Source organism: Plectrocnemia conspersa, unplaced genomic scaffold (assembly GCF_051122295.1).
Source record: "Plectrocnemia conspersa isolate PC_06_02 unplaced genomic scaffold, ASM5112229v1 ptg000013l, whole genome shotgun sequence".
Lineage (NCBI taxonomy): Eukaryota > Metazoa > Arthropoda > Insecta > Trichoptera > Polycentropodidae > Plectrocnemia > Plectrocnemia conspersa.
In genome coordinates this window covers 9,827,839-9,852,601 of record NW_028277177.1, presented here as the reverse complement: position 1 = coordinate 9,852,601, position 24,763 = coordinate 9,827,839, and the positions used below count along the sequence as shown (strand labels likewise).

Sequence of the window (24,763 nt, the reverse complement as noted above, 5' to 3'; positions counted from 1 at the left end):
GCATATTAATACAAAACATTTGCACAATGAAAATAAAATATCGGCAAAAGCGAAAGTGGCATTTCACTATTGCCCAACGAAATCTGTATCATTTCAATATTGACTTCAATGAGAATTGCCACGATTGGGTAACGCACGAAAACGTGATTATCTGATAAATTTAAAACAAAGATAATCAGCAACAAAGCGCTTTCGTCGGACAAAGAGGCTATAGTAATCAGATGCACGTATTATGCCGTTGTATGTTTTTTATATAATTTATTTAACTTATCCTCAATGCTTAAAAGGATATGTGAAAATATGATTTGCATTAATTTATCTGTACTTTTGTTTAAATAAATATAAAACGTGTTAAATGTCTATTTTTACGTCTCATCAAGATTTACCGGTTTTAGTATAGATAAGATCATATGATCATAACTACTTTTTGCTTATTTAATATGAGATTTTTAACATAAAAAACTGTATTAATTTCATCGATATTCAGAGATAATATCTAAATGTTTGAGAAAATGTCTTTATTCTTTTAAACGCTAGGAAAAGACATCGATGCGCAGGAAGCGCGAAACCTGATTGCTATTTTTATTTATACGGATATGAATATAGTATATAATAATAAAATTGTGTTTATTTATTACATAGGTTTATATTTTATTCAATAATATCTTTTTTAATATTTAATAAATTTTATATATCCAGAAAAAGGTAGGGAGATTAATTTATTACATATTCTTATTTAAGGTCGCTGTGTTATTGTGTATGTGTGTAATACAAAGAAAGAATATTTTATTCATATCAGTTAGAAAGTCAAGCGTTGAAGGGCATGTGGTAAATAAATATATAAAAAATGCAATTTATTATTCGTAAAGGCAGTGTATAATTCAGTTGCGTCGCTAAATATTTTTTTATCAATAACGCGATGATTCCCTGGCGTGATTTTTATTTTAAGCCATAAATTCAGCACCGTATGTATTAATGACAAATTTCGTTTCTTAGAAAGGTCCCTAACAAGGCTTATGGTAATTTTCAAAATTTGGGAATGCGCAAATTGCCGCCGACCCTTTTGATTGGGCCCGTGTCATTAACCGCATTTGGGCTCTCGCGTATTTTTATTTTATTTTCATCGCAATAACCCCCCAATTAAACCGTCTCAATAAAAATACAAAATTTTCCACCCTAAATATATTTAGCGTATTTATCGTGGGACTTTATTGCTTTTCCACAATCGAATAAATAAATATTCATAACTGTCGGTGTGATGACCTTTCCGAGCTTCTCGTCACGACACACGTATATAGAAAAATACAAACATAAAAGTCTTTATGTATTTTTATATGTTGGCGAAGAAAAATACGTAATTATAAAATATGCACATAAATAAAACTCAAAATATATTAAACTCGTTGAATAACAATATTTGAATGTAATCGAGTAGAAATAATCCGACAGAGTTGAGATCTTATCGAAGGCAAAAGATCGTTTAACGAATCTTATTAGCAGTATTTTATAATAAATGGTACGAAGATAAGGCACCTGCGCAATTAAATAACAAAATTTACATCAATTTAATTAAAGCAAAATATTAATTAATAACAAATACATTAAATTAATTATTTACACAACTTCATTGAATGGTTCAATGGGTCAATTGAATTGTATTGCAATGCATCGATTGATGATCGCATCTTGTACTTAAATATCTAATTATAAAGTTTAGAAATTGCGTACGTGCAGCTTTGCATACGGGTCAAAAATTTGTTAATAAAATAATCAATAAATAAGCGATATCATCTTTGATATACAAACGTATAAAAAAAAGACTTTGATACAACGTTTTAATTTGCGCATTAATTATGTTGAAATGTAAATTGTTTATTTATATTACAAATGTTATATTGTTATATAAACGATTTGAGGTAAATTTTTATATGATTCTAAAGGTCGTGCGTTAAATTGTGGCTGTTGAAATAGTGTTACACCGGCGAAAGGTAAATAGGTGAGGTCAATAGAACGAGCTGGCGACAGAACGATTCAAAGTAACTCGATACCCTTTCGAAAGTGCTGGATTCTTAAAATTGCACTCCTGCAATCGTAATAACGAGGAAGTAGGAAGGCGATTTACGGAGAACGGTAGGCGTTCTAAGACCTACGAACAAAAGTGAACGTGATGGTGAATTTCCTCAGAGGAAAGTTCGTGCTTCCGGTACTGACGATTTGACAAGAATCTCGCATGTTGAAGTAAATCTAATTTTTTAAGGTTTTGAATATCAAAATTGATTTAAAGAATTTCCTGCTTACAACAAAAATATATGCCGTGGGATACAAGACTTTCATATAAAAATATTTTTCAGTAGCTCGTTATTTTTGTATGTGTACATGAACATATCTGCGTGTTTATCAGATTGATTAAAATCTTAGTGTTGAAGTTTTTTACGCCAATAAAATATTTTTAATTGAAGTATATTTTTAAATAAATTTAATAAAAGAAAGGACTTTCTTATAATAAAATAAATAAAAAAACATACATAATGTGTGAGATGAAAGTTAATAAGTTAATAATAAAAATATATAATAACTTTTACAATCATTGTTGATTAAATAATGTTAAAGAAAAAATGAAAACCTCATTTCGCTACGCATTGTTTTGTTGTGATGTATTTATAAAAAATAGTGTATAGTTTCTAGCACGATAATAGAGATAAAAGAGAGTCAAAGAAAAATATGGCAGATCTATCATACATATCTTAACTTGGATAATCTTGATTATGTTTTAGAGAATCTAAAAATAGGCTAACGCTACTATTTAGTATAAATAGTACCAAAAATTGCAAAATAAAACCACAGTTTTTCTCACAAACTACAAACACACATTTCTAAAACACTACAAACTGTTTAATAAAAATCTAATAGAAGATCATGGACTGGTTTCATTACCGTTTCATTAACCTAAAATTGAATATTTTATTGTTAGTTGATACTGCACTAGATCAATTGAAAGCAATGTTTCATATACTGAATGTACATATTTAACGCAATTCGATAATTCCCCGAAAATATTGTAGGTACTATATTTATCTCGATAAAATCACGAATGCGTAAGCTCCATTAAGCAACCGTAATACGTGTCAAAATAAAAATCTCAGCGTCCGAATAAGATCGAAAGTGATTTCACGTGCATTCTAGTATATACAGAGGCAGTCGTAGGTTGCGAACGGTATCGATTTCATTAGCTCTTCGTTGCGATGCTATTACAACCGCAAAAGTTTCGTTTCCTGACCTAGTCTCGCTTGAACGTGGTCACGACCTGGTCAGTCTAGTCTACACAACGAAAGTCGCAAACTGAAGAGCTTCTACTATCACGCATTCCTATAGAAGACGATAGAGCGTCGAACTCATAAGAGCAAATTCATAATAACGTATCTTTAACAGATCATAACGCTGAGCGAAAATTTGCATACAATGTCAAACTCATATACGAGGGAACTGTAATAGCAGTGCTTATTATGCGCTCGAGTGAAAGTATGCTTTTAATAATATTCATAAATAAACGCAAACGTCTTTAGTTAGGTTTACTAATTATTGTATGAATATTTATGTATTGTAGTGTTTAAATTTTATTTATTTTTAATGCGCGAGTTGATGTAACGATGATTTATTATACAAAACGCTATTATCCAAATTAAATAATCGCTTGATAGTAATAATATGCAATAATGCAATGTCTTGAACGCAAATTATATTTATTATCATATTGTGCAAAAACTGAGTTGGAAAGAAAAAAATTGAAATATACCGGAAAATTAATATCAAAGTATAATACTTGGAATATGTTGCATAGTAGTATTTCTTAAACTTTTTAATATGCAACTTACAATAAGGTTTACTCAATTATATGTATATTAGAATAAAATAATTCTTGAGAAATCCAAAAAATCTGCATAAAAAGAAAAGTATTTCCTAGAAAAATACTATGCAATTCAATAATAGACTCAAAAATAAGAAGAAAGGGAAAAATATATTTATATTTGATCTACATATAACTACAAAAAAGAGAGGAATTTTTCAAATAGTTTTTACTGGACGATTATGAATTCAAGTTTCCAAAGTAATGTAAAATTTATAATTTTTGCTTATTATTGTATATATAATATGACACACAATTTTCCTTTTTATTACGACTCAGTATATACAGTCTTGGCCATTATAATGGGGCACCCCATAAAATGGTATGTAACTCTTAACAAGTGCATAGTCTAACAGAAATATTTTAGCAGGTACTTTTAAGAGCTATATAAAGAAATTTGTCGTTTCTAATTGCTCACCTGAATTTTTTAAATATTGCAGGTCTCGTTTAAGTAACCGTTATGTTTGGTTGCGTGATTTCAGTTTTAATTTGTCTTTATATTTTTTTTAATTTAATAATTTATTTTGAAATTATATACACATTTAAAATATGACAAAAAATGCGAATTAAGTTAAACTAAAAGAGCAAATATAATTTTATTGCTTTCGCATATTGCATATATCGTAAATTAGTAAAAATGCTTTGAAACGGTTCTACGAATGTGGTTTTTATAAATCAAAGCTAAAAATTGAAAAAAAACGAAAGACAACTGACCAAGAAGATCGATTAATGGTTCGCGAGTCCATTAAAAATTTTAGAAAAATTTCTTCAAAGCTGGCTCCTGAAGCCTCTGCAAGCCATCCATTTTTTTGCGAACGGTGAGAAGAAAGCTCAACTTTCAGAAATAAATAAAACTCGAAGGTTAGAGTGGGCCCGAAAACACCGAGATTAGACATCTGAAGATGCGAAAGTCATTTGGTCTAATGAAACCAACTTTAAGATAATTTTTAACTAAAATTGGTTGATATAAAAAAAAAATATTTTATTTTAAAATAATCATACTTTTTTAAGCCCCTTTTTAAGTTTTTGGGACTCCTGGTACACGTGCATCGAAGAGTCGGAGAAAAATATCTAAGTGATTATGTAGTACCCAAAGTCAAATATTATGGCGGAAGCGTTATGGTCTGGATCTGGTATGAATAGTAACATTTATATTTCAATGTTGGATTCCTAATGGAAAATATTTTCAAAAACAGACCACGCTACCATCCAACTCCTGCAAGAAAACGCTCCATGCCATACTTCCCTCATCGAGGAGGACCAAAAGAGGAAGTCAGGTCACCTTACAATAATAATTTTCAAACTCCGTCACGTCATGAGAACCATGGCAAAAACGGCAAGACATAAAAATATGATTCCATTTTTACTAGTCTTGCATCTTTACTTCTATTGTATTTTAGATAGTTTTATAGTTACTAGTAATAGATGATATTTTAAAAGTGAATGCTGTACAATAACTGGTAAATGGCACTGTTAAGTTTATGGCCAGTGCGTGATGTCTAAATTATTATATGTGTACAGTTTATTAAGACGCACACACTATATCGTATTGCGGTCAAATTTAACTAAAACACGCTAATAAATATTACCTCACCCAAAACTCAAGCAATGTTGAAATGCATAACAACTGTTTTTTTTTCAACACATAAATTTAAAAATTGATCGCTAGCCATAAAAATATGATAATTATTTCTGTAGCATTTTCTAAAACGGACACAAAAAACGGCTATATGTTTAGGAATGAAATGTTATTGGGTCAGTGGGCATTCTACATGCGAGCATCCATCGAGATTGTGTCATAGAAGAACTTGGTTCCGAAAGTGCAAAGTGCAAGTTTACGAAACGGCTCGGACCTCGGCATCGCCTAGGTATCCATCATTTGAGTAGCTTTTGCATCACAGCACTATCTTCGGCTTCGGACATGAAGGATGGGCTAATTGAACAATATTTCAAAAGCCCGACCGATCGATGGCGAACAAGCAAGAGGGACAATGTTGTGTTTTGTTACGATAAACTTTTAAGTGCGTGGGATATTCGCGAATCGACATTTAATGTCATCGATAAACAATACAGATCGTAAACTGCGGGAGGTCTGATAAAAGAAATCAACGAACTGCGAGTCTTTGAACTCAGAATTCAGAAGGTATACATATAAAAATTTCTATTGAAATATATAAAAAGTCGGACCTTTATAAACCAAAATAATTACGCAGATCTCGCACAAATGCTTGATAAAGTAATAAAATATACGCATTACTTATATTACAACCCAAATATACAAGCACGTCAGATTATACCTGCACTCGAATGGTAATAAACATATTCTCATATCCGATTATGCATACCGAAATATGAACCCCACACGAGTCTCATAATCCTCTTTGGTCTCACGTCAAAAGGGTTATAATAAAAAGATTGCCAAAAAAGGCTTAACTAAACGCTTGCAAAAAAACGAGTTAATTGAATAAAAGGATAAGTCCAATATCAAAACGTTTCAATTATTCTTTAAAAGCATAAATTCAGCTATAATATTATTAAAAGCAGATCAAATGGCAGTAATGTGATTCGATCTGTAGTCTTTAATGCTCTAATGAGCCGGATTTGAACTTTCTATTGCATTTATTGCGCAACAAACGGTGCCTTGAGTTGAGATACTTGAGATACATAATGTACTAAAATATATTTATGATATTAAAAGCAGGAAATATTATTAAATAATAAAAATTACTAATTTATTGTTCGCTAAGGTCGTCACACATATTATTATATATATGAGAGGTCAAGGGAAATATTTAAGATCGAGATGAATAAGCAGATAAGAAACTATGAATTTGGCAATTAATTAGAAAGGCCTTCAACCCACTTGCAAAGTTTAAAATCTCTATAAATTAGATTATTGCTCATTTTATGTATCAATTTTAACAGCATTTCTGAAAAATTCATATGACAATATTTATTACAAAAAAACAAGACTTAAAAATAAAACCACAACAAAATTAGGACTAAAGCTTGAGTATAAAACCTAATGGAAAAACCTTTACGTTTACGTCATGATGGTGACTCATTTTAATTTATGGTACCTTTTTAAGTTAAATCTGCTCATATTTGATACTGGATGGTTAAATATGCAGCAAGCCAAAATAATCTTGATCAGTATATATTTATGGCATATCTTAGAGTATTTACCCTAATATTTTATAATTATTGATAGGTTTAAGAATCCATTTACATAAATTGAAATTAACTTTGAGCATAAATACCGTTTTATATATATGTATATATATATTTAAAAATGTCCTTGGAGTATCAGTCTCGATATATTTCACCAAAATATTTTTGGTATCATCAGGAGATTATAATTTTTATTTTTATATCGCATTATTATAATTCTAGCTGTCACTAATTAATGGTTTTTTATGTCAAAAACACTTTTTAAAAAATGACAGCTTCTGCAAGCAGGAAAAAATCAAGCATCTGCATTAGAATCGCTTACATTTATTTATTTACGAACGAAAAATTTTGGTCAGATACTTTTTGAGCAAATCTCGGATATTCATATTTTTATTTGTTTTATTTTACTTATCCTTCAATTTAGTTTAGTTAATTTGGTACATCTTCAGGAAAAAATATGCTCTATTTAGGTAAGATTTAATAGTATTTAACCAAAAAACTATATCAAGTATATAATCATAAAAAAATAATTATTTATATATAAAGATAAAATTTTGATGATATATATATAATATATATATTAAAAGTTTATGTTATAAAATATAAAAAAATATTTCTAAGCTACGATTATGTCAGTCACTATATTATTAACTATTAAGGAGTCAATATATACGTATGTATTATAAATAAAAGAAAATAACTTACGTCTTCAGTCTCGATGAACTCAACTCCAGTAGGATTCGTCTCGTTTCCAACAACATTCCACATCTTGAGTCCGTCTTTCTTGAACAGTCCTTCAGTTTTCTTCAGTCTTAGCTCCAATGGTCTTCCAAAGGCGTTAAACCTAATCTTATGCACGTTGTCTTCCAACGTTTCATCCACGTGAAGCGTGTCTTCCATGCCGCCACTTTCACTATCTACACTTTTAGCACTAGGCGATGATGATTCACTAACTACATTCTTACTACTAGTTGAGTCTTCACTTTTAGAATTTGGATAAGAGTCCTCCTCCAAGAAGAGCTGATCGTCGCCGTTATCGTACGAAGCGAAAGCGTCGTCTACCACATAGTCGTCCAACTGCTGATTTGAACGCAAATTCAAGTCTGCAAACTTGTGCGAATTTTTGTACAAGTCAGTCTTGGTCAACTTGTCGTGCGCGGACTTCTTAGAACTTCCGGAGAAGACGGAATTGGAAGTGACTTGTGGTGCCATTATGTGCCTCTTGGATATGTGATGCTGCAATTGGACCAGTTGATATTCAGGAACTAGAGAATGGTGCTCGACGTGAAACACTGTCCGAAGCTCATCGGGAGTCATATGTTTGTGCATCTGGGAAATAAAAAAATATTATTATTAATTGGCTGTATGGCATTGACCTACAAAATAGCAACGATGACCTCGTGGACGATTTAGGTTTACTTTTATTGAGAGTGTGATTTTTTTGTGAATATGTATCTAATTTATTAGATTGTAAACGATGCGTTTGATTAATGAAAATGCTATTTGATAAAAAGTAGACCATCCTCTTTCGTTAAGAAATGTTTTATAAATATTTGTGTAATATATTTAAAATTAAAATTTGTTAGTTATGTATCATACGAGGTTTACTTAAAATTTATTAAATACTATGGTTAAAATATATTTTAAACTAACTGATTTTGACTTATACTTACTCTTGAAGAATGTTTTTTATAATATTTTATAAAAGATTGTACCCTCTATTTTTAATAAAAAAATTAAGAGTATCAAATAAGACATACATTTATGCATATAATAATAAAATAATTTAATTTCAATACTTATCATTTAATTTCAAGAATCTAGAAAATTGTATTGAAATATATATATACAATAAAAAAAAAACTTTTTTCATTTCCTTCTTGATTTTTTTTCTTATATTTTTATTTATTCTGATACATGAATTACCTAATAAATTCATTAATCAAATGCTTTAAATTAAGGGTTTTTTAAATATTGACCTACACTTACTAAAAGTTTAGACACGATATTTTTTTATTTAACCTTTGTAATCTTAATGTTTATTATCATTAAAAAGTCAATTGTACTTTTTTAGGTAAAATACTATTATTTATTTTTAATAATGTGCATTATATGAAAACGAAATATAAATGTATATTGTTAAATATTTTTATAATAATCGGAAATGATTTAAACCTACATTTAAAACCAACGATATTCAACTAGGTTGCCGTTTAACTTTTTTATTCACTAACTTCCGATGGCATCAAATACTGTTCTAACAAAAAACTCGTTCGTAGTATACCATCAGCCGAACTTTTACGCGCAAAACAGTTACGCCGTCGTGACCCATAATGCGTTATGTATTATGCCGAAATAAAAATTGGCGCTCGTATAAAAACAATAAACAGCGGCTTGTTAAGTTACAAAACATGCCGATTTACAAACAGATAACGGTCCGTTGATCAGGCCGATTTAACAGGAAGCAATCCAGTGATGGATGCAAGAATCAAACCTGCTTTTTGCGTGCCGAAACGTCCGACGAGCAACTCTTAAGAAAAAAATATACAAAATAAAATCATCCTACCCCGTGTGATGTGCAACTACTATATGATACCGTTACATTGAATCCAATTTAAAACGTTAACATTTTCGATACACAATTTGACCTCGGAAGATGATAAAAATTGTGTACCAAAACACACTTATGTCAATCACCCCTTCAAGGCTGTCTTGTCTGCTCGAGAACTTCTTAATTATAGCCAATCGAATGTTTTCGTATGTGGACAAACGAGGAAACGACGCTAATATATGGACGTTTGCGTAAGTTGTCTATTGCCAAGCGACTTCTGCAAATGTGTCTCTTTTTATGGGTACATACATACTCATAGTATAGATAGCCGTTTCGACAGTTTGGTAGAGCATGGATTGTAAAATTCTTGCATACTGGAAATTTCGACATTTTTGTACAGCGAGTATTTGAAACGTTCCTTAAACATGCATAAGCAATGAATTTGTACTTTAATTAAGGAAGGAACACATAAATCATAATTTGGTCTAGCAATTAGTGAATTGGTATAGAAAAGATTAACAAAAATTGAGAAAGGTGTTCATCTAATAATAAAGTCGAAGAATATGTAGTTACAACTAATAAATACGTGCTTTAATTATGGCAACAGTAATTGCTAAATAAAAATATATGTATAAGCCTTAATTTGTTTTAAAATTTTAATAAGGAACTGACGTAAAATAGGAAAGACTTTTACTCAGCAGATATTTAAATGAAACTAGAATAATAAGTTACTATTGTACAATTAACGTTAATATATTAAGAACTATCAGAGGCATTATCTAATGATTACAATAATAATTGTTAAAAAATGTATTTTAAATTTTTTTATAATATTTTTTGATAATATATAAACAAAGTAAATTGTTAATTAGTGTAATATATTTTAAATGCAAACTGTGTTTTTTTTTTGCTAATTTAACGCGTTACTAAAGTAAAGTTTCTCAAACTATTGTTTATGTTTGTTATACTAATATGATAATAAACATGAAACTGCTTTTTATAATAAAATAATTTTATTTATATATGTCTTATTTTTTTAAATAATGGTCACTAGTTGCTGAAACTGTTTTAATTGTAACAATTAGAGCAATGTGCTTTTTGTAATTTTATTGCTATGATATTTATTATTTATTTTTGATAAATCTTCCGTTGTAACCTGCCAGACGTAAGCCCAATGCGTTACAACGGGCAAATCTGTACCAACTGAGTAAGTCAACCGGACATAATGAATACTTACAAGTAAGTATTAACCACTAGACTGAAAGTCTGGTAATTGGTGACATCTATATTATTAATTATAAATTATCATGTGCTATACAATTGATAATCAATAGATGTCACCGCAGCTGGGACCGTTTTTTTATTATTAATAGCACATTTTTATAAATAAAAATTCGAGTACCGTTGCCGAGGCTCGAACCCACAACCTCAGAGTTACTAGTCTGAGACGTTTTGGACCACGCTATTTCGTCCTTATGTATTGTTTTTTGTGTGAGTTGCAATACCTGGTCAAAAACATTTTAAAATTTTATTTAAAAAGTGATAACCATACTAATACTTGTTACAGTGTGAGGCAATGGTCATTCTTATCACTCTGCAAAACATATTCATATTCATACATCTAATTAATATTTGTGTAATTATAATTATATTGTAAGTTAAATTATTGCATATAAGCTTTATAACGGGGTTAAGATAATCAATACCTACAAGTAAGTAGTTAGACACAAGCTTAAAGCTTGCAATCGAATATGAGATACGGAAAATCTTAGAAACCCTAATCTGTGATAATTGATCTGAATTATCATTATTATTATACAATAATTAAAAATTTTAATTTCTTAGGAACGATAGAAATTGAAAACATTAATGTTGATAAGGAACTCAAACACAGGTTTTAAAATATTGGTCACCGAATATAGTGCTGCTTAAATATAGTTGGGTGAATTTTTTTTATCAAAAAACTAGCCTTTCCCTAGTAGCAAATTTGTGTAATATTTTAGAATATAATAATTTGGAATATATGGAGAAAAAAAAAAATTCGTGATGTTTCAAAGCTCATTTTCAGCAACGATGTGCTTGTAACACGTGTCTTAAGTGGCCGTGTTTATTGATAAATATATTCAATCAAAGAAGGAAGGTATTATTTTCATAAAAAAAGAAGACCCTGTGACCTTAGAACTATTTTTTTAAATTTATTCAATAAAATTATGACCACCGTGACCTGATAGGTTAACCTAATGCTTCACGATTGCCAAAAGTATAAAATATATTACAATTTTTAAGCCGAGAAGTTTTATGAATTGAGTTGACCTTAGAGCACTTCCACAGCTCTGCAAAACAGGAGGATCTAAAAATTAAATTAAATATAAATCGAAGAGGGTTCAAAATACAAGACTTGCATCCTTTCAGAATGTAATCTGGGATAAAATTTGGTTCTGAAGAAAAAATGGTCTTACGAAATGCAACCAAATTTAAATTGGAATGCGAGATGTAATCAAAAACATTGAGTAGAAACCTTAAATAAAAATTATTTAAGATTATGTCAATAAATATTCTTCTATGGCGTTGAAATGAAAAAACTTGTTTTAAGTACATGCGCCAGACGAGTAGAAATACTTAATGCCAGTTATTAGCAATTAATATTATTTATTAGAAGAAAAAGCAACAAACATGTTCAATCCGAGACATTTCTTAAACAGTTTTTAATGTGGGATCAACACCTTAAATTTGGGTGTGCATTGGGTGCAAAAAAGAGAGCAGGCTTGATTCTTTCATGGCGTTGAATCTATGAAGTCTCACAATGCTTTAATGTATAAAGTGACTATGCTGTAAAATAAATAAATGGTGTTCTAAAGATAGTTCAAAGTAATACCAAAATACAAAATACAATTACAATTTTACTCCTCAATCAGTATTTTTAAAATACAATAACAAATAAAAACATTTATTATAATCAATGGGAAAAATAGTGCATGAAGTTTTGCAAGTATTTTTATTATATCTTTAAATAAAAAAAGTCCTAAAATTACCATTTTCGTTTTTGCAATCAAATTCGACATTTGCGCAAAAACTATCGTCCGCTCCGCTAACCGTAGACAGATCGACTGTATTTCCTATTGCATTATTCTACTCTAATTATGCCTATTTTTTATATATTTAAAAAAAGATATGAAATAACTCCACTTTCGCAACTCAACCGACATCCCAGCCATCCATGCGACATTTGCGACAAATCCGTTTCTCAAACGAAAAAGAAGACGAATTACCATCAGAGTGCGCAACAATTGCGATATAAGATGAACAATTAAGATCTTCACGGTTCGGATTCGCACCGCAATGCTCCCATTGCACTTTACTGTAATACTGCGACACATCTATTAGTGACTTTTGTAACAAAATGATAAAGCACCGTCTGGAGACTATGGCTTGCGTCACTCGCCTGATTGATGTTATATAAATTATTGTAAACCTTCGTACCACACGTTTTATATAAAATAATCGATTCCTGTGTTAGTCATGTGTGATAATCGCGGAAAACAATACGTGTGTGTTTAATCATAATTATAATATATTTAGATGTATACGACGGTGGCTTGTATGATTAACAGAGCGCGAAATTAATCGTAGATTTAGATATTGTTTATTAAGTGTGAGCTAATGTTAAAATATAATTTGCGAGTCTGTAATGAATAGGGCGTGGAACAAACTAGGCACTTAACTATGTATAAAAAACACGATAGAATATGGTACAGGTTATGCCTATTCTGAAACCAGGAAAGAACCCAGGAGACGTAAAATCTTACAGGCCAATTATAATATTGCCTATTCTATCAAAAATGCTTGAAAAGCTGTGATAATCCCAAGCCACCAAAATTTAAAAAATCTACAAGAGAGGAAAATTGCTTAGTAACTTACCAGGATATTAGTCAATCTTTTGACAGAGTGTAGCAAATAGGATTTATAAAAATCAAAAAGGGACAAAAAAACATTTTATTCATAAAAGCTTGAAAATGGCTGAGAAAGACTAGAGAAACGACTTAGTAAATTAGTAAATAAATTAATTACAGAGTGATCAACTGGAAGATTGAAAAGTAAAACACTTTATAGTTGCCCTGTTGAATCGCTGATGAATCGCGATTTACCCACGTGAGATTTAATGATTTAATGAGACAATTTGTAGCCAAATTAGGTGAATTTTATAGTAGCTTAAAATATGTTATCAGTTGCTTTGTTGCTCAATATATATTTAATTTTGCACTTGATTTTATAAATAATTAATTTAGACTAAGACTAATAATATAATTATACTGCTATTCTTATTCTATGAAAATAATAAAGTTCCAAATATAATCAAATTCTAGATTTAGAGCAACATATGTCGAAACATATAATAAAAAAAAATATATTTTAATATAATGACACATAAACACAGGTTCACTATAATCGAATAGTACACAACTATTTTGCAATATGTCACAATGTCAACTCATTCAAGCGTCGATCGTTTCATTCTATCGATAATCTATTGTCAATGTGAGGTCGCGGGTCGCTTTTTATTAACACACAATATCAATCAGAAGAATTGAGAAACAATCTGTCGATGGCATGCTATACGTATAGGCATATAAAAAGAGACATTATCTAATTTCTTAGAAAGTTGTTCTTTTGAGTCTATGTGCGCACACATATGTGCATACTTTTTTCTAGTAAAACATTTTTTTTGCATAATGGTAAGTCATTCTGGGCTTGCACAATGTCGTTGTTGTCCGGTCTGTTACATGATTTATTTAATTGTGTATGAAAATATGGAAAATTTTCATTTGAACACCACTGAACAACAAACTGTTTCTCAACTGAAACAAAGACATAAAGATCTTTATGAATCTTCTCACTGAATACTATGTTTACACAAATTTAAATAAGCGTTTCATTTATATTATACAATTTATATCATAGTTCACACAAGGCTCGATCGATCGTGCATTATTGATTATAATCACTTGCCCAAAACGGTTACTTTCCATTTCGTTCGACTATTAAAGATCATATTGTAATATTTTTTGTTTATATAATTTATACGGGCGAATGCCGGAAAATCGAAATTGCGTTATTATGCACGCATTTGACTTTTCGTATTTATATTGTACATCGACAGAGCGGTTTTATTGTTATTATTTCAATACGATTCAATGACATTGTTGAAAAAAGAAGTTCACTCGCAACAAAGGGACCGATCGCTAAAGAAAATCTTTGCGCAACTCGATTTATTGTATTGAAATATGAGTCGTCAAATTGGAACGATTGAGCGAAACAATCATATTAACTATATGATTTTAATATTATTTTTACATATGGAATGACCCACATACGCACTGAATAAATCATACTGACATCCCTAAGCATGTAAACACAAATACTCGCCTCTTCAAGTGTTGATAATTGTGAAATTATGGCATGACGCTCTCGAAGCTCGTTTTAATGAAATCGAAAGTGTAGCAAGTGAGACCGCCGAACTCATTATTCATGTACAAGCATCGTTTGACGAACAATTTTGCTTTGACCACGATTGCGTCAATGTTTTCTACTAAATGGATGTGTTTTCAACATTGACAAGCGTCTCATAACATTGACAGTGAATTTATTGTCTAAAGTGTTTATATAATTATGAATTTTTCTTGGAAAAGTATAGAATTGACGCAAGTGATATCAATGCGCGATTAAGCGCCGAACCACACTAAAAAAACTGGTTATATTCATACGACTCTACACATCTATCTGAATCAATTAGGCCATAACCTTACACAACTCAATTGTAGTTCATCAATTTAATTCAATTTTAAAACGTTACAGTATGTACCATATATTGAAATACAGATGTCTCATTATATCAATGTTAAAGCAATAAACATTAATATTTGCAATGTTGTGTTTTAAGTTTTGTTAAATTTAGATCTATTTTAAGTAAAATAATATTGATTGGTTTTGATTATGAAATAATTAATTAGTTTAAAGATTTTTTTGTGGTTTTCACTGATGATATAAAACTACATAAGTATTTTTACTAATATATTTATCCTAGTTGGCTATGGTTTCTCAAAAGAAATATTTTTAAGCAATTAAGCAATTTAATTATCCATTGAAATAATTTAAGAATTAATGTTAGTATTGTTAATAAATATTGTAAGCATTATCTATGAAAATTCTTAAAGGACAGAAACTCTAATTGAGGTATTTTCTCAAGGAAGTTTTCTTGATATTTCTGAACCGAAAATAAAAAAAATTAAATATACTGACGTTTTAATTTAGATAAAACTGCAATTACTGTTCTACAAAACAATCATCTTAAAATGAAAAAAAAACTATACAAAATATTATAAGGAGTAAATTACATCAATTTTGATATGACTCCTAATTTTGTTTCATGCTTGTAATTATAATATTTTTATCAGTAGTTCACCTTCATTTCTACTTTACATTACAGAAACATTTATATAAAAAATACTATTGTAAATATAAAAAAACTCATATCCGATACATTTCCTCTATATATACAATACAAATAAAAAAATATATTGTATAGAAACGATCATATTTTTTATTTATAATTAGGTAAAGGTTTTAGATTCGCAATTAAAATTATAATGAGAGGACATTAATTACATATACAATATAATAGTAATAACTATCTAAATCAACATATTATTACATAATAAATAAAGATGCCCTTGTCTGATTCTATTATTCAATACCGAAATAATTACATTGTTTCATTCAACCAATCAATTAGTAAGTTATTTGTGCGTGTATTCGTTTCCGCGTTTCAGACAATTACATTTATATTTCGATTAATTAACGACGACAGATAAAATTGTCGGTAGATAACTTTTAGATTTTTTTATAATACACACCGCCGAAAGATTTATGCGAGGTTGAAAAATTATTTTAATATAATAATTGTCAGATGTCGATATCATCTCGTGCCCTCACCTTACACAAAGGAAGCGATTTACATACTCGTCATATTGCATATAGATAACGTGTGCATTCGACTCGCTCAGCGAACTGATGATTTGTTATCGAGAATATTTATTATTTTTTTATTGTAAAACACAATAATAAAGGATATGCCGAGATTAATCATCTCTGTATGTTTTGACGCCAATACGCTTCTGCCGGTATTTGTATAATTAATCGCCACTGTTGACGGAGATCTTGTGTGTATAGATTTGCTTTTTTTTTCAATAGAACAACTCAGGGTTACACGATAATGGTTGACGTAAATTTATATAAGATATTTATCAAAAAATATTTTTAATTTATTAAAATTATCTATAGTTAATTGTTATAGAGTTTTAATAGAAAAATATGCAATATGTTATATTATATTTACAATGAAACCTCAACTAAATTGAAAGCTATCAACTGAACATGACTTGAGAGTAATTGCTGTATACAATGCTATTTATTTTTATATCAGTATAAATAAAGTCTTGATAAACATGTTTACAGTGATTTGAATTGACTATTCAATGGTGCTATTGAGACTTTAATCAAATTCAAATATCTATATTTTTGTAGATAACGTGTTATTAGCACCCTTAATCGAAAAACAGTTTAATAATATTTTTTCAACCTCGTATAAAATTGCTTTTAATAATAACAAATATATAGTATATAATATTACACAAATATGGCATAATAATTATTAGAAAATATTTTCGTAATGATGCGGCAAAAACAATCATGAATGGCCCTACCCATAACTACAATTCCTCGTCCTGTACAATAACTTAGCATTTAACTAAGACATGAATAATGTGCGTTATTGCTGCGAGCGAATAAATCGAACGGTCACTTCACGGACGGATAACATCTTTTGAATGCCAACAGAGACACGGTTTGACCTCTTCACCTCGCCAAGATCGAAACAAAAGACCGAATTCGCATTGTGCCAGAAAGAATCGGGAAGAAAAATATTTGTCGGATAATAAAAAACACTAAAGTCAACACAATAATTTGATCAGCCCGCCGAACGGGCGTAACGAATCATCAGGAAGTGTTAACGTTATACGTTTAACGCACGCCGCCAAATTTGTTCCGGTACGTAATCGCGCAGTTTAATCTTGAATAATTAAATACCGTCGAAAAAAACAATCAATAAAGATCTTTATGATTCTTATACAATGTGGTGTTTATATGTTTTTTTTTAAAAAATTTATGCCATCATTAATATTAGGGTGTTAATTTATTAATAATACACAGGAAGAATTTTATGAGAAATGGACGAATGGATTTCCGATATATTAATTTTAACTCAACCGTTATTTTATTAACACTCCTTTCAATTAAAATAAACCTAAACCTTTTTAAATGTAGTTACACCTAAAAAATATTTGATTAACGTTCCCACTACCTCTTACTAAATAATATCATATTTGAAGATTAATATTATTTAATATCATACTAATCGAGTAAATTGTAAATTCATAAATTAATAGCAATTACAACAAATAATAATCTATATCAATTGGTAATAAAAACTACAATTTATATTTTTCACATAATATCATTTACAGGTGAAATTGATACACACTTAAATTTAAGTGTCAAGTATAAACTATTTCCTTAATTACGTGAATGTACAAATTTTTTGTAGTTACGTTTTTGAGAATTCTATCTGTGTTTGGGTAGGGGAAAAGTTGGCAAAAACCTCCAAAAGTGCAAGTAGGAATGTAGTTCTTTCATGTCAACTCTCTGAAACAATTCTAGTACTAAAAATATAGTAATATATTTAGTAAAAATATAGTCATATATTTATCATTTGAAATTTTAGTACATTATAAGTATATTGATTTATGAACCATTTTTTGGATCTCCAGCATAAAATATTTATTTAACTCATATATTTTTAATTAAGGATTTGTGAACCTAATATCAACAATATTTTTGAGTGAAGATTGCTTCTATTGTATGAAACCTTTGATCCCAAAAAGGTATTTATTTATTTTTTACTTGAAGAAAAACACATTACAAACTTTTGTTCAGAATTCTATAGATTAAATAAAACGTGATTTTTTAATAATAGAACGCAGAAAATAAATTATAATTTCTAATACCATATTTCATTCTAAAACTTAACATATAGTCAGTTTAATAATGCATTAAAATAAGTATTTTATGACCATTAATATTTATTGGTTCATATTGTAAATAAATATATGGCTACTTTTATTACATCATATTTTAATATTATCTTAGGTTAAAGTTAATGTTACTAAAATATTATTACTGTGTTATAATACTTTCTCTGTGTGACTATTGTACTCATAGAACAACAATATGCATAATTAAGAGAACATCTTCCCAGGAAGTAAAAAATTATTACATAATATCATTCTTCTGTATCATAACTTTTTGTCTCGCATCAATAGTGATAAGGCATCATTTATAACTCAAAAGGGTATTTATATAATATAATAAAAATATATTAATACGTTACGTAAGAACCTTTTATAATATGTAATGTGGGAAGTACAGTGTTATTGCGAAATTAATTAAACTTTGTACCATTTGATCGAACGAAAAAAGGTCAGCGATAACACAAAAGTGTTCTTCTCTATGCAGCTTTTATATAATGATTTTTTTATTGACTAAAAAATTGTAGTTCCATTATGTGAAGCGACTATCACGTAATAGTTCGATCGCTTTTTCAACGTTTTTATTTCACTTGATGCGAGAAAGTCATCGTTATGTACAGATGCAAATAATATAAGTATTTAGTATTTGATGTTTGATGTTTCCGGCATTTACTATACTTTTTTATTAAATCACAGAAAAAAATAATATGTGATTACGTTCAACAAAAAATATTGTAATGTGGCGAAAAAATGATAGAATCACTTCATTAAATTGTTGCTGCTGAAAAATCACATTTTTTGCACTGTCTTATCTAAGATAAACCTAGTATATAGTTTTTTTTATGCTTTTTATGCTTTAAAAAACCACTATAATAATTTATGAAGTTAATGGCGCCTAACATATTCTACTATCGATACATAACAAGCAAGAAAAAAACATCACAAACAATCATTCATTTCAATAAGAAAATAAGTTATTTATTTATCGTTGCCTTTAGCTATAAATCTATGTAAGAAATTTGCTATAATTGAGCATGTAACTACGCCATATAGCTATTTTTATTATTATACACATATTATGGTATTTAAAATTATATTAAAAAAAATGCAAATATTCCATGCAAAGAACAGGATCTTATTTTTTAAGTATATAATTTGTTAACGCCACTTAAACGTCTAATAGCCTGGTAAGAGAAAATTCAACTGGCGCCTAGTTTACTTCAATTATGTAACTTGAACCATTTTTTTAATAATGATGATTGTTGAAAATAAGTTTAATAACAACTTGTTACGGTATTTAGTTGGAAAGAAATTCTAATGCGTCGGTTGCATCACACGCTTTTTTTGGTCATGAACGCCAGTCAAAATTTATGTTTAGTGTCAAAGCAGTAATTTTTTGGAGTTTTTCATAACACTTTAGTGTCACGATGAGTGATTGAATCGTCATGCAAGTTAGTTCTCAAGCGGCTAATGAAGGTGAAAGTGTAACAAGTTTGCTTCGTTTCTCATGGCGTCAACTATTCAGGACAGGAAGAGATAAGTTCCTGTTGGATTGTCGTTTACATGAACAATAAAGGCAATGATGAAAGTTACCTCTTTTTTTAAGGCCGAAATAGCGGGCAAGAAGACTGCAAGCAGCAGAAGCCATCGGAAAGGCGTCATGGTAGCAGAAAACTGAAAAAAAAACAAAACAAAATATAAAATAAATATATGAATAATAATATATACAAATTTAAATAAATCTAGAGCTAAGACGATTAAAATAATTGTTAAATTTAGGTTAATACATGTTTTATATATAGTTATATATACCTACAACTAATTTTATTTTAATATGATATTTTCTTTAAAGTACTCTAAAATATTTCGATTAAAATCTTTTTTTTTTATGTATAATTTTAATTCTAAATATTTTTTTTATGAACCCTTTTCGCACAAATCGCTAATGGACAATGGCAATTTTCGCATAAAGCCATTCAACAAAATGCGATTATTTCCAAAGTGAGCTCTTTAAAGATCTCCGTTGTCACATAACATCGACAATTTATACCATCTTATGTGTTTGTTTTATTTTTTCCAGGTATCGTCAATCTGTTCCTATTAACATAAATAACTCGCGGAGGTCGATCGGTTTCAAAACAAAATAATCAAACGGTGACAAATGAGGCTTTTGAAGATGAACTTTTAAATGTATATTTATGCATGAAAGAGAGATTATAATGTGTGTGATTCTCATCCATTTTACTACATTCACACACATACACAAAACGTAATTTATCAATAAGTATCGTGTGAACGTAAGAGTGTTACGAAATTTTATTTCGCACGATCATTGCTCAAGATTCGCTATTTCTCTTTTAACCGGAGAACAATACTGTAAAATTCATAAAACGCGATTAATATCTGATCAAAATAAACGATTTATAATAATAGTAATGCTTGTAGAAAACTCTGTTTACATTATTCGATGTATAACTCGTTTTTTAAAAAAAATGCTATGAGTCAATTATGTTTGCTTTACAGCAAATAAGACATAAATCGTTTTCGTTACACCATATTTATGTTACACATAAATGGTATTATATTAAGCAATTGTATATCAATTTTATTATTTATATATTAGGTATTTACATAATAAAATTCATTTTTTTGTTAAATTAAAAATAAGCTTTAATAAATACAAATGTTTGTTAATAGTTTTAGTTTAATATTGAAAAATATTATGTTCATACTGTTAAAAATATATTATGATTTAATATACAAATATGCATTAAATTTAACACGAAATAATAAAAAAATAGTTAAAATATTACATATTAAAAATAGATAATGTATGTGTCATTAAATATGATTGTGTTATGTACACTTGCTGTAATATAAGCATTTTAAATATTTATTCAATTATTATTTATTATAAAAAAGCATTAGGTAATAATGAAAATATTTTCTTAAAATAATACATACTATAAATGGGCAGATAAATGTAGCCCCTATTATTAAATATGCTTTATTATCTAAAGTGCTACTTTAATTTTTATATTTAGTTAGCAATTTTTATATATTACATTTTCATACATACATTAAAAATGGGCATTTAAATGTAGCCCGTATTAATAAAAAAAATCTTTTATTATATGTACAGTGTTAATTAAATATTAATTTCATAAATGCACATATATATTTTAGGTAATCCCGATAAATGTATTTTTTTATAAGAAAAAAAATCACTTTAAAATTTTATTTTAAGGATTCAAAATATAATTTTCTTTTAAAGAAAAATATTTTATTAATTTCATTAGCATAAAATATCAGAGGCTTTGATTCAAAATTTTCCAATAGCTCTCTTTACATATTGTCCGAAATAAACGGTAGTCGGAAGGAGCAAGGTTTGGAGAAAATGGTGGATGAGATAAAACTTTTCAGCTGCGTTCTTTTATTTTAACGAGATTTTTCTGCACACAAGAACACGCGTTGTTGTCTTAAAGAAATATATTATTCTATTTGTGCAAATTTTCATAATAAAAGCTTACTGTTATTCTTTGGCCATGCTTAAGAGTTTCGTAATGTACAATCACATACATTCAAAACAATTTTTTTACAATAACCTCACATATTATAGTAATTTATAATTTTAAAATTAATATATATATATATATATATATATATATACACACCATTAATGCGAAGATAATTAGATATTTTCTTATTCACAATTAATTATTCGTGATATATATATATAAAATGCAATTTAAATGTAGCCCTTTTTAATATACTAATTCGTGCATTATACCTTTCGAATCTGTAGCCTAATTTATTGTAAATTATACCTAAATAAATTTAAATGATAGTATGCCTAGATTAACATATAAATGCTTTTAAATTGACAATGTATGAATAAATTGAATTTCATATATACGTAGGTCTGAAAATAATGAATAATCCATTATTATTATTATTATATATACAAAATTAATAAAAATGTTCGGCTTATGCTAAATCGTTACTTTCTTAAGAAAATATATACATATACAAACAATTTTCTTATTTACAGTTAATTAATATTGTTTTATATACAAATGATATTTAAATGTAACTTTAATTAAAATTAAGTAGTGTACCTTTCAATTTTTTGCCTAATTTCATATACATAAATAATTAAAATGATATGTAGATCTTACTTACTCATATCATTTAAAATATAACCTTATTTAAGTCATGCATTTAAAAATTATGCATCATCCCAACATCCCAAGCAGGAAACGTTATTGAAAAGTCGTATCATTCATCATGCCATCAACACATCATCATGATCTTGACCCAACATTCTAAGGATTATGCAAATATAGCTAATTATTCAGTATACCACACAATCCCTGACGTTTTTATATTAAATAATACTCTTTCGCTATAGAGAAATATGTCAAAAGAATATCAAACGACAATTGATCTTCTAGGAAATAAACATACTTATTAACGACTCGTGGGATAATCGTAAATATTAAACGACGCTTAATATTATATCTTTGTAATGAGATAATGATTGAATTGCATTGTGTTTATTGCATGCGGAAGAGTGTGAGATATTAATAAAAGGTTAATTATAGGGTATAAGGTCGTTGAGTTTTCCACGTGTTGTTTGATTGAAGGAAAATGGATATATTTTGACGTTTACGTCGAGATGTGATGTACACAATCTTACATGAAAGTGAAAGGTGAAAATGAACTTGTCTAACTTTTGCTTTATGTATTTTTGGTACTTTTTGCTTCAGTCGTAAAAAACTTGAAAGTACAGTATATAGGAAATTGACGGATTTTAGAGAAACACAAAAAAACTACTTAAAATATTTATGATTATAATGTATTCATATGCATATTATGAAAACCGGTATTTTTGTAACCGATATATAGTGAGTTATGTTTGTTTTATTTTTTGTTGATAAAACTGACAATTAATCAACGCTAGCTTTAAAATAAAAAGTCGTTTTAATTTATATGCTATGTGCTTTATTACGTTAAACAGTATTAATTCTATAAATCACTGTTTTGTAATAAAATACAAAAATTTCATTGGGTAAAATCAAACTACGCTTATCACAAATATAGTAATTATCACATTAGATACAAAGAAATCGTGTACAGTGTTTATTACATCCGTGTTAAATAAACGCTTAAAATTTGATTCGACGGACATAGGCAAATTATTGTGTAACAATAATATTACGGATATTAAAAAACGTATTATTTTATAGCGCATACAAAATTGCCATTTTATGGCATTTCCATGCATTGTGATCGCTTTTTGGTTAACAACAATGGCTAAACGATACAGCCTTCAAGGTGTCAATAACACACTTTTTTGCATCATATAATAAAACAAATAAGACTTCAATTGTTGAGACTTTTTGGGATACAATCAGAAAGATTTGAATCTCAAATGCTTAATGACCATTTTATACGTCGTTATTATTATGTATATTGTTCGCATAATTCAAAGGTCATCTTAATTCGATAATCATACATTGCATTGATCAAAAAATTATTTATGAGGTTGGTTTAAAAATGCAGACAAAGAATATAAGTTGATTTTTGCAAAACAATGGGGTCTTTGGACATTCAAACGAAGGATTAGTCACGATTCTTGGGCGAAAATATCATCATATAATCTGTGGCTGCAGAATGAACGAAACGATTTTTCCTATTATATTCACTGCACTCGGTAGCAATTTACGATTGTGATTATGGTGTTACGACCTTGTTGCTTTGAATTAGGTTATCAAATTCACGCAATCCTTAGATTACGCTATGGTATTTGAGAGTAGAATCTTGACATTAAAATATATTTAATAATAATAAAATAGAACGGTTACGCTGTACGTAATGTTATTAAATATCATATTACATATAAAAAAGTATAACATTTAAACATATATGAAAGCTATGTTTAAAACAATGTAAATCAAACATTTTTGATTATTAATAGTGATATATTATAATATT

General features: G+C 28.6%; 1 protein-coding gene across 4 annotated transcripts in view; it reads right to left on the bottom strand.

The window, feature by feature from the left end:
• Positions 1-24,763, bottom strand: part of sona (sol narae metalloprotease) — a 100,932-nt gene that overhangs the window by 42,160 nt on the left and 34,009 nt on the right. For all 4 annotated transcript variants that reach the window (XM_088201319.1, XM_088201318.1, XM_088201317.1 and 1 more), the window contains exons 2-3: positions 20,360-20,440; positions 7,781-8,404 (exon numbers count right to left, since the gene is read on the bottom strand). In XM_088201319.1, the coding sequence (XP_088057445.1) occupies positions 7,781-8,404; positions 20,360-20,428 (693 nt within the window). In that variant the 5' untranslated portion in view covers positions 20,429-20,440. The remainder of the gene's footprint in view (positions 1-7,780; positions 8,405-20,359; positions 20,441-24,763) is intronic.